Source organism: Theobroma umbraticum, unplaced genomic scaffold (assembly GCF_002168275.2).
Source record: "Theobroma umbraticum cultivar Fairchild unplaced genomic scaffold, ASM216827v3 scaffold_20.0, whole genome shotgun sequence".
NCBI lineage: Eukaryota > Viridiplantae > Streptophyta > Magnoliopsida > Malvales > Malvaceae > Theobroma > Theobroma umbraticum.
The window spans coordinates 7,031,395-7,043,186 of record NW_018397266.1 but is presented as its reverse complement, the minus strand read 5'-3'; the positions used below and the strand labels follow the sequence as shown (position 1 = coordinate 7,043,186).

At 34.9% G+C, this 11,792-nt stretch overlaps 1 protein-coding gene across 2 annotated transcripts; it reads left to right on the top strand.

Moving 5' to 3' along the window:
• The first annotated feature begins 2,129 nt into the window (after positions 1-2,129).
• LOC110423114 (putative AMP deaminase) lies at positions 2,130-11,469 on the top strand. Of its 2 annotated transcripts, XM_021437248.2 has the most exons (19): positions 2,131-2,843; positions 3,433-3,629; positions 3,850-4,066; positions 4,330-4,508; positions 4,635-4,686; positions 4,990-5,117; positions 5,200-5,379; positions 5,485-5,552; positions 5,645-5,787; positions 5,991-6,052; positions 6,542-6,655; positions 7,034-7,174; positions 7,603-7,755; positions 8,190-8,243; positions 8,323-8,433; positions 8,752-8,925; positions 9,692-9,772; positions 10,740-10,838; positions 10,922-11,469. In XM_021437248.2, the coding sequence occupies exons 1-19, from the start codon at positions 2,360-2,362 to the stop codon at positions 10,994-10,996; spliced, it is 2,712 nt and encodes a 903-aa protein (XP_021292923.1). In that variant the 5' UTR covers positions 2,131-2,359; the 3' UTR covers positions 10,997-11,469. The 2 variants fall into 2 exon arrangements, with proteins under 2 accessions (XP_089640769.1, XP_021292923.1); XM_089784643.1 differs by lacking the exons at positions 9,692-9,772; positions 10,740-10,838; positions 10,922-11,469 and adding an exon at positions 9,216-9,668 and having other exon boundaries at positions 2,130-2,843.
• The last annotated feature ends 323 nt before the right edge of the window (positions 11,470-11,792 follow it).

Below are 11,792 nucleotides of genomic sequence, written 5' to 3'. Positions count from 1 at the left end.
TGCGAGCTAGCTCGATGATGGGTGGACCAAGCTCAAGAGTAGGGCAGCTAGCTCGATGGTGAATGAGAAATAGGGCCGACACTTAGAATTTCTACCAAGGTAATGCACAGGAAGCTTAGACACCCAAGTAGTGCATAAGAAGCTTAGGCGTGGGATTGACACATAGACAGGGCATGGGACATAAAAGTAGACTAACATGCAATTTGTGGCACACGAGAACAGACTAACATGCAGCTAAGGTGCATAAAAAGCTAGTTAGCCTGCAAGGTTCATAGGAAACACTAGCTAGCTTATGCCTCGTAGGGTAACCATTGTTAGCAGTTAGAGAGGAGCCTAGGGGCACGTCAGACTGGCTTGCCTAGGTTCAAATTACTACCTAACTATTAGGCACTACCTTGTAACAACTCCAAAGGGTCCTTGGCCTATATAAACCTGTTGAGCCCTTTCATTTGTAACTAATGACGTATGTACTAAGCTTATATGCAATAAAAGTCTCTTTTTGTTCATAGAGCTTTTTTTATTGTTGTTGTGCTTACCATAAACAATCCTAACTTAGTCCAACGAGTGGACTGCTAGTCTTTATAAGAGCCTTTGAGTAAGGCAAAGGCTAGGCTGTACAAGTTAAAAGAAACCTCGTGACATATAGCCTAGTCTTATGGGTGCCTTACACATATGCCAACCCTCGCTTGTTGTTGGCTCAATGGTTACTTGGGCTGGACTCGTGTGCCACTAGAGAGAGAAAGTGAGACTACAAAGTTAGGTTCTAGTGTTTTTTTTTTTTCATTTTAAAACTTAAGGTGTGGACAATATTGTTTTGAAGGAAAAAAAAAAAGAAGAAAAAGGAGCGCCTAGCTAGATCCAACCCAACATGGTCCACCAAAAGCCCATCAATCCAACACCTAGTCGATGTGTACTTTTGAACTTTCTCATTTTTTTAACTTTGTTTTATTTTTTTTATACTTTATTATTTATTTAGCATTTTAAGTTCTTTAATGTTAAATAAATTATTATTTGGTTAATTCCCTATGATGAAATTTTATTTGAAGTATGTAGAGGCATATTTCAAATTAATTGTCCTAGGGTGAGGAGTAATTTAGGGCCTCACCAAAGTGGTTGGGGAGTTTCCTAAAATGTTGTTCTAATATTAAATTAATTCAAATAATCATTAAAAATAAAATGTTAGGGTTAGGTTTGAATAAGATGGGTGAAAATAAATAAACAAGAATAATAACAAGCAAAATAATAATAATAATAATAATTAATTAATTTGATTAATTTGAAATAACTTTGGTGAATTAATTTGATTAATTAGAATCACTGCAATTTTACGGTCATTTAATCAATAAACACTTTGATAAATTAATATTTGTTTTAAAAAGTTGAAAAAACACAATTAGTACTTTGTAACATGGGGATTTGTTACTAAGAATTAAACACATTTTCAGTGATTTGTATGAACACAATGATGAGAGATATTGGAGATTATAATTAATTGTTGACATATTATTTAAATTGACAATCCATTTCTTTTATAATCCATCTAATCTACTTATTGTTTCAAATAATTTTGAAAAGTCAATAATTTACAATAATTATCTATTAGGTAAGTAAAAAAGGTCCTAAAGAAGCTTCCTTCTTTAGCCACGTGGAGGTCATACAAGAAAAGAAAAAAAGTATTGAAGGAAGAAAAAGACAGGTAAAAAGAGAAAGAAAAAAAACAGGTAAAAAAGAGGCCAGTGGTTTTATTAATTTTATCACTATTATAATATTATTCAATTTAAAATCATTTCTTATATAAAATATTTTAAAAAATTGATGCAAGTGCACACCACTTTGCTGTTTTGTAAATGTAATAATTGGGCTAAACAGGTCCCAATTACACCTTTACAAGCCGAAGCAAAGAGTTGGTGCGAGCTAGTAGACTCAAACCCAACCGGGCTGTAAACCATGATCTGGTAGAGGACTGTGACCCTCAAAGGTGGGCGTGGGAAAATCAATGAAGAACACATGATTGACTAATAATCGTACTATAAAATGCAATCACGTCATTAGCTGATGGGTGCACGTATATCCATGCGGGTCCCACCCCTGCAACGCACTTTTAAACCTTTTAGCGCCTTTTGACTCTCCCTCTTTCGTCTCACTCAGCTATTTTTTACGTCCCACCCTAAACCCAAACACGTCCTCTCTCTCTCTCTCTCTCTCTCTCTGCTGCCGTGCTACGACCTCACAGTCTGGTGCTCCACACACCACAAAACCTATAAAGCCCGACAGCCGAAAACATAAATGACTTCTCTTTCTCACACTTTCTAAACATAGAAAAATTAGGGTTCCGCTTTTTTTTTTAAAAAAAAAATTAATGGACTCATCTGCACCGGTTCCTTCGCTGCATTTGGCCATGGCGGCGTTAGTCGGAGCTTCATTAATGGCCATATCCGCTTTTTATATCCACAAACGCAGCGTCGACCACGTCATCGATCGACTCATAGAGATCCGCCGCGTTAGGCGGCCTAGAAGTCGCGTCATCTCCGATGAAGAAGAAGAGAACGAAGAAGAAGTGGATTACGAAGAAGAAGAAGAAGAAGTGGAGGAGGGTGAGAAAGGGGGCTCTCTCGAGCATAAAACGAGCGTGTCGAAATCTTTCGATGAGAAAATGGAGATGTTGAGGAGTTATCGGATTTCCAGTTCGATGCCCAACGTGGTTTTGCGTAACGAGTGGTTCGAGGAAGATGCTAAGTTTGACCAGGTGGTGAGGGAAAGAGCTCAGACTTGCTCTGCTTCGTCGCTTGACAAGCATAACTTTATTCCTTCCGGTCTTCCTCCACTTCAAACATCTCGGCGAGGTAATATGTTTATTTTAGGCCTGTAATTTCTTTTCGTTGTTGCTATAACTATCGAAACAATGTTTTTGTGAAAATCGTGATAGAAATGTGGATTGATATGGAATTTATGGCATAGTTTAATGTGACATTGCCCGAAAGGAGTTTAGAATAGTTTGTTAGCCCTGAGGTAGGTAGAAAATTACGGTTAATAGGTAAAGATTGGTTTCTCTAAAGTTGCTGATAGTTGTAAACAAATAAGTGCAAAGGAAAATGTGAAAAATCGTTTCTACTAGGATTGTTTTATCTAAGTTAAGTATGCATTTTGTTATTAAAATAATACCTTCTTTTTTCATTTTTAATTCTTTAAAAACCCTCTGTTTTCTTTTATATTCAACCGTCTTTTTGTTCTTGCTTCTGTGAGCAAAATTAAAGTAAATAACAAAAGTAAATGCTAAATGTACCTTTTGGAATCAGTTCTTGGCTTGTTGTATATTGAGAATTTTGGGAAAGCGGATCTGCTTCTGAACTAATCAAGAAGGCATTTGGAAATTTGCTGAATCCAGTTGCTTTATATTTCACATAAAGTAAGGTTTTCCTTTGCATTGTGCAGGAGAAAGTCAGACTTTTAGTCGTGGTGTTTCCACTACAAGGTTGGCTACCTATGGTCGGCTAATGACTCCAAGGTCCCCTGGTGGCAATGCTTTTGAAAGTGCTGGGGATTCTGACGAGGAAGGAACAGAGCCTGCAGATGAGGATGACATTCTTTGTGGCGATCAAAATATCGATGGTTCTGGTGATTTGTTAAATGTTAGTGCCCCGTTTGCAATTTCTCTGTATGCAGATATCATTGCTTATAATACACAATGTCTTTCAAAAGTAGTTTCAAGAACATTTTTGAGCACATAAGATTTGCTGTGTTGTTAGGTTTAAGGATTTATCATTTGTAACTAAGGCTAATTTTTGACTTACTAATTATTCATCAAAACAAAGGATATTTTGTTCATCCATTATTGGTGAATTTATACAGGATGTTGCTACAAAAGTTCAAAATTTATTTTCTGTTCCATTTAGAGGTGAGGGTGTGAACTGCGTTCAAGACAAGAATCATAAAGCTACTGAAAATGAAGCAAAATCTTGTGTTGATCTAAATGGAAATGGAAAAGTGGATTCAGCATTAGTGTGCATATTGAAGAGTGATCCTGTTTTTGACAAGACAAGTTTGCCTCTCAGAAGCACGTTTCTTGGTATTATAAGTTCTCTAAATCTGAATAGTTTTACCTTGTGACTTAGTTGGAATTATTGCTATCAGATTTAACAAATTGGACTTTATAATTGCCTTATTTGTGAATGATTGTCTTGGTTGTATTAACACAATTTACCTCTCTATTGATAGTGATTAGTTAAAATTGACATGCCAAGTCAGAAATGGTCTTCACTGCTTACTTAATATGCTTGAACTTAAAGCTACAAAATTGATTTTTGTTCTGCTTCTTCCATCTGTATTTAGACTCAACAAATGTAGAAGAGGAAGAAGTAAGGAAAATGACACGGGAGTGTTTGGAATTGCGAGACAATTATGTTTACAGGGAAGGGATTGCTCCATGGAAAAAGGAACCTGTGACAGAACCCAGCACTCCAAAAGCACGAAGTCATCCATTTCACTTTGAACCTGTTGAAAAAACAGCGGTGAGGTTCTTTTTGCTTACTAATATTGTTTGGAAACAAAATTCAAATGTTTATTGTTGAACTTTTTTAAGAACCAGTGATCAAATATTTTTTGTATTTGAATCTGTTTTATTCCTTTGTATGCAGCATCGTTTTAGGATGGAAGATGGAGTTATACGTGTTTATGCAAGTGAAACTGGTACATACCATTGTGGATTTTATATTGCTCTGTCAATACTGAATCAGTTTTGTTCAGTTAATTGTTATTCTAGAATCTGACAAGGTTATAGTGAATCAGTTTTGCTGTGCCAAAGATTTTGTAGCCTGGTAATATGATCCATGTGTAACATGTCTAGGTCCTCTCTAGCTTAATCTATTGGAAATGGAGGCATCAGTTTACTTCAGCTATTGTTGTATAACTTGATCCATGTGTTTATATTTCTTCGGTTATTCACTTTGATGGGCCCTAGCACAGTAAATTTTTTTATGAATATTCATTCAGACACTGTCGAGCTTTTTCCTGTCCCAAGTTCAACAACATTTTTCACTGATATGCATCATCTCCTAAAAGTCATGTCAATTGGAAATGTTCGCTCTGCTTGCCATCACCGACTAAGATTTCTTGAGGAGGTAGTGTTTTTAAACTCTTTTGAATTGCGTTTTCTTATTCACTTTGGCTTGTTTCTATAACTTACAATTGGACGCTACACAGAAGTTCCGCCTTCATCTATTAGTAAATGCAGACGGGGAGTTTTTGGCTCAGAAGAGTGCACCCCACCGTGATTTCTACAATATCCGGAAGGTTGATACACATGTGCATCATTCTGCTTGCATGAACCAGAAACATCTGCTACGCTTCATCAAATCAAAACTAAGAAAAGAACCTGATGAGGTTGTTTTGAATTCCCTTTGATTTGTTCATTTTGGCATCTTGTTTTTTGTTTGTAAGCATATAAAATGACTCATAGTAAGCACAATCCTACTTGAAATTGTGCAGGTTGTTATATTTAGGGATGGAAAGTATATGACGTTGAAAGAGGTTTTTGAGAGTTTGGATTTGACTGGGTATGCAAAACCTTGGTTCCATTCTCTTCTGTGTTTCAGAATTAATACTTTGATTTATTTTTAACATATGCTTCATCTATCTTTTACTTCAGATATGATCTCAACGTTGATTTGTTGGATGTCCATGCTGATAAGAGCACCTTTCATCGCTTTGACAAATTCAATCTTAAATATAATCCTTGTGGGCAAAGCAGACTCAGAGAGATCTTCTTAAAGCAGGACAATCTTATCCAAGGTTTGACACATGATGTCATCAATGCAAACTTAAATTTGTTCAGTGTCTGGTCAGACATAGCTTCTTTTTCTTTTATTTATTTCTAAAATGGTCACTTCTTTTTGATAAATGTTCTCCATTTACTTTTCACTTTGTATTTGAATTCATATTGGTATCAAGGTCATAACTGTATTTTATTAAAACAATTTAATTGAATATCACAGGGCGTTTTTTGGCAGAAGTAACAAAGCAAGTTCTATCTGACCTTGAAGCAAGCAAATACCAGGTTGATGTTGATAGATAAATTAAGCCCAGAGAAGTGATAATTCTGCTTTAATCAATTACTTGTTTACCCTTCATTAATTAAACACATACTGTCAAACATATTTCTTTTAGTCACATGATCATGTATGTTCCCTTCCAAAGTTTTACTTTCTTTAAATGTCTGCATGCTATTTGAAGTTTAGTTCCTTGATTTAATTTTGTTTCTCTTGTTTCTGTGGGATGGCCTTAGGCATTTGGTCTAGTTAGTATGTTAAATTATGATATGTAACTTTGATATTGTTATGCAATGTGAGTTTTACCTCGTAAACCTCATGCAGCATCAGGGTAAAGCTCAACCTTAATGATTTGATTACTGACTGAATTTATTTTTCTGCAGCCTAGGAATTGTTGTCATTATTTCTACTAATTGACCTTAAAGGTTCAAATGCCTTTCTTTGACTGCCATATTCACCAATTCCTTTATCTAAATAATATATCATTTCTTTTCCAGATGGCAGAGTACAGGGTGTCCATATATGGAAGGAAACAAAGTGAATGGGATCAGTTAGCAAGTTGGTTTATTAACAATGAAATTTATAGTGAAAATGCCGTTTGGTTAATCCAGGTAGAATGCCAATAGCCCAATACTATTTCTTCTTCTATCTAGCAAGCTCTCCCACTGTCTAACCATCGCATATAGATGCTTGTTCTTTTTCATATCTTGTTTGAATATGCTTATTTAAGCATTACTTAACTTATGGTTATCCTGGATCATGTCTTATTAATTAGTCAAAATGATCGTATCTGCTTGAACATGTTTTAGAAGTATTTCAGGGTATGGACTAGCTATTTAAATGTTAGAAATTAAACCTAAGATTAGTTGGTGTGGCATCATGTCCATATTTAGCATCATCTTTCTGCTGGTGTTCTCTATCTCTCTCTCTGTGTATTTTTCTTAAGACAAAGGTAACTCGCTTCTCATGATTTTGACTTAATTGTGCAGCTACCCCGATTGTATAATGTGTACAAGCAAATGGGAATTGTAAAATCTTTTCAGAATATTCTGGACAATGTGTTCATTCCGCTATTTGAAGTGACAGTTGATCCAAATTCTCATCCTCAACTTCATGTGTTCCTAATGATGGTGAGCTTTATGTTCTGTCAAGTACATACCATGCATTCAACAGAGATTTCATGGTTCTTATAGAAATAGTAAATACAGTTCAAGCCCGCATCTTTATTGAAGTGACCTGCATTACAACTAGTTGAGTAAATGGTCCACTTTAGCCACCACTTTTATGTCATAATTATTTTAATTATTCGAAGCTATGTTGAGCCATAGTGTTTGGTCAATTTTTTGGGTCACCACTGCTTGTTGAACATGGGCGCACCACACAATTTTAGATGATTTTGTTTATTCAGCCACAATTTGTTTACTCAAGTTTTTTATAAATGCATTATTTGCAAAACTTTCCTCAATTGTCATCAGTAATCAGTTTGTTAGGAAAAGTATGAAATCAGATTTTACTAGAGAATGCCACAATGAAAATGCTAATATGTCTTATGGTACAGGTTGTTGGTTTTGATTTAGTTGATGATGAAAGTAAACCAGAGCGGCGTCCTACTAAGCACATGCCAAAGCCTGCTGAATGGACCAATGAATTTAATCCTGCATATTCTTATTATGCGTATTACTTCTATGCAAACCTGTATACTCTCAACAAGGTTAGTATCTGGTTCTAATTTTATCATGTCATACCTATGTTACATACCTGTCTTGCTTTTTATACAGCAATAGGGTTTTGCAGTTATTGGTGTTAGGGGAAAGATATAGACAGCTTTTATATTTCTATGTAATTATCAATGCCTGATTCAGTAATATACGGAACAAAATTAGGTAATGAAAGTAATTGTTGAACTCAATCTTGCCGAATATTAAAGTTCATCAAAATGAGGATATGGGGGAGTGCAACATGCTGTCATCCCAAAATACTTAAACCAAAAGGGGTTTGAGGTGGTGGGGGCAGAGTGGGTGGCTTAAAGAGGAATATTATTTTATCCTGGATCATATTGTTACTAATATTATGTCAAATCATTTCATAAATTTTTTTAACTTTAGAAAAGAATCATTTCATAATTTTTCTGTTTTTCTTTTCCAGCTTCGTGAGTCAAAAGGATTGCCAACGATAAAACTTCGACCTCACTGCGGGGAGGTTTAAGTCAATTTCTTTGTCTCTGTTTCAATCTTTCTATAGTTATTCAAATGCTTATTATATTTGCAAAATTATGCAGGCTGGCGATATTGACCACTTAGCTGCTGCTTTCCTTCTGTGCAACAATATATCTCATGGGATTAATCTGAGGAAATCCCCTGTTTTGCAGTACTTGTATTACCTTGCTCAGGTTGGTTTGCAGGATTTACCATAACCATGTTCCTTTCAAGAATTTAGTTTCTGTTCTATGTTGTAAAATAGAGTGTGAAGCATGGCATGTGCATGGTTAGAGTTTCAGTTGTAGGATGCACTTATACAAGAACCAATCAGCAGGGATGTTATCACTGTAGATCTCGTTCCATTCTGTTGGAATATGTAGAATATGCATCTACAGTTCCTGTATTATTCAGTGTAAAAAGTTTATGAGTGACTTTGGAATGGCATTTTACCTTTAAAACGGTAAAATTGTTTCAATTACAAGGTTGATCACCTTGCTTTTTTTTATCAGATTGGATTGGCTATGTCTCCTCTGAGCAATAATTCCCTTTTCCTGGACTATCATCGCAACCCATTTCCTGCTTTCTTTCAGCGTGGGCTAAATGTCTCACTTTCATCTGATGATCCATTGCAAATTCACTTGACGAAGGAACCTCTTGTGGAAGAGTACAGTGTTGCAGCACAGGTTTGTTACTTGCATTTGTCATCTTTCATGAAAATATATCTGTAAGAATTAGAAAACCAAAAAGCCTGTTTTCTTTTTCTTCTTTTTCAAATGTTCCTGAAGATATCTTAATGTCAAAGGTAGACGTTCATCCAACTTATCTACCTTTCCCTGCACCATTAAAACCCTCCTACAGGAACAAGTAAACGAAAGGCATATTGATAAGACAAGCCCTTGTTATATCAAAATTCTTACTAAAGTCTCTAATTTTCTATTTGTATCAATTGAGCTCTCAACTTATATTAAAACAGAACTACTAAACCAGAATTGAAGAGAGAAAGAGGAAAGGGAAAGGGTGAGATTGAGGAAAGAGTGAAGGCCATGGTCCTAAATCCAGCTGTCAGTTTTCTTATATCAAGATTTTCTCCATCTCCAAATCAAAACATCCAAGAAACAAGATAACATGATCCAGATTTTAATCCTTAATTTCTATCAAAAGGCAGAGAAGGACCCAAATACCCAAAGCTAAGTAAATTTTATTTATTTGATAACTGATTGCCATGTCATCTACTTTTACACACGTGTATGATGCCATCTAATTTTTACCTCGTTCATCCAAGGAAGTTGAGGGTTCAGTTGATGTAAATAAAAGAGTAAGAGCTTATGTGAGGATTTTGGTATAATTCACGCACTTATTTTATCATTATGTCTAAAGGAAAAGACACGTAGTAAGGTGTGTAAAGATAATGCATGATCTGTGTAGTCATTATAAATCAGTACTTTGCAGGTTTGGAAGCTCAGTGCTTGTGACTTATGTGAGATTGTGAGAAATTCTGTATACCAGTCTGGATTTTCACATATGGCAAAGGTGAGGCCTCCATAACTCTTATTTTTCAGCTTTTCTGAGCCATTTAAATTTTCTTTTGAAGTATGGAAACCACTTGCTGAATTCACACCTTTCAAGTACAAGCACCAAGCAAAATTTCCCATTCTGTCTTTTTACATGAACATTTCCCTCCTATAGGGGTATAATCCAAGTTAAAGCTTTATTCCCCATTTGAGGTCTAATTTCATGTAAGCTGCAGATATTAACAGACAAAAGGAAATAGAACTAAAATGTGCTTCTCTCATATGTCATTTTCTGCTTATAGGCAGATGGGGGTTAAATTGTTTTGCTTTGTAAGGACCTGTCAATATGTAGACCAAATAAATGATGAAAGGCAACAATTTTAATATCTTAATGAATTGTACCTATTTAGGGTAACTTACATTGAAGATTAAAGAATGAAAAGATGAAAGAGTTGCTTACATTTTAAATAACAGGTATAGACTCAATTTGTTTTTTCTTCAACTCTTGTATCATCAACTTCATTGGCATGATGTTTGTTAAGTTACATCCATATTAAACAGGACCAGATGGCCAATAGGGATATTATATAACCTGTGATTGCACTCAAGTTTGTGTATGGTTGACAACAGGCCTTGAACAAACCCTTCTGAGTGACCAAGCCTTTTGTAAAACCTTCTTAAAATTTTATCTACTCATTCAAAATAGATAAAAAAGAATTTTGAAAATTGGGGTTGCTTGAGAAGCTAAATTTTTTTGTTCTATATTCTGGGGAAGCTCATAATGTGGATTTGAAAAATGACTGGGGTAGCGTTTTCAGACATTGACCGACTTCCTTTAATGGTGTTCTTGGTAATCATGACAGCTTTTGATCCTTTTTGACCCTTCTCAGTTCTTACTATCTCTCTTTGCATAGTAAATCTGTGAAAGGAGCCCAGGGTAAAAATTTCATTTTGTGCATATCATTGCTTTTTGATCTTTCCTGCAGTTGCATTGGCTTGGTAACAAATATTTCCTGCGAGGCCCAGAAGGGAATGACATTCACAAGACCAATGTTCCAAGTATGAGGATTGCATTTCGATATGAGGTAAATATACTCTATACTTTTAGTAAACTTATAGTGAAAAATAAGAGTGCATCTTGTGGTGGCTAATGATTTAGAACTGGCAGACATGGAAAGAGGAGATGCAATATGTTTACTCAGGAAGAGCAAGAATACCAGAAGAAATAGACCCTGCAATGTAATTGAATGTCAACTATGAAGCAAAATTTGATTAGGGTCGTGCTGAGTTCGGATTATGTCAAGATTCCTAGACAAATGAGTTCATATCATCACTTTAATTGAAGCTGGATATGAGAAGAATCTTTGAACCGTGTTGAGGTTCCTGCTTTTGGCTGAGTAGAATTGGGGGGAATTGGTAAATGCTTGCAAATTGCAAAGCATTCTTGCTAACAAATAAGCAAGCAAGAATAGTTTATACTAAGATATTAGTGAAGGAGCAAGTTGTACGACTCATTGTTCTGGCTTGTAGTTATTCAGTGAGACGACTTCTAGAGTCAGTTTTATACAAACTGCGCAACAGGTGAATGAAGTCACTGGCATCCATAGCATGAGTGATCAACCTTTTTATCTCAATTGTGATTTACATCAAATTGAGCTCATATTGAAGAAAGTAAGATACTTAAGACATTTCATAATTTTAATTTCTTTCATGCAATATCTTGTCTAAATGTTTTTTTATTTCTTCATGAATAATTTTTGTTCTTACAAAAATTAGATTGATAGTTGTATTTTGTAAAATTATCAAAAGACTCTGAAATTGAAAAAATAATTAATTAATTAATTTACATTTAAAAAATAGTTTTATAATTTTAGTAAAACAAATTTAACAGTACATAAAAAAATTAAAAGAATATTGTAGCTGTTTTATTTTTTCTACTCATACATTATTTAGAAGTCAATAGATATAAATTCAAATGAAAAATGAAATGGTATTCGAGCATTCGGGGAATGATTTCTGCTTAAAAAGAGATGTTGAAA

Coding starts and splice junctions, on each gene's coding strand:
- LOC110423114 (XM_021437248.2), top strand. CDS start 2,360: ATGGACTCATCTGCACCGGTTCCTTCGCTGCATTTGGCCATGGCGGCG. Junction 4,687..4,989: donor TGTTTATGCAAGTGAAACTG/GTACATACCATT, acceptor ATATTCATTCAG/ACACTGTCGAGCTTTTTCCT. Junction 8,926..9,691: donor AGTACAGTGTTGCAGCACAG/GTTTGTTACTTG, acceptor AGTACTTTGCAG/GTTTGGAAGCTCAGTGCTTG.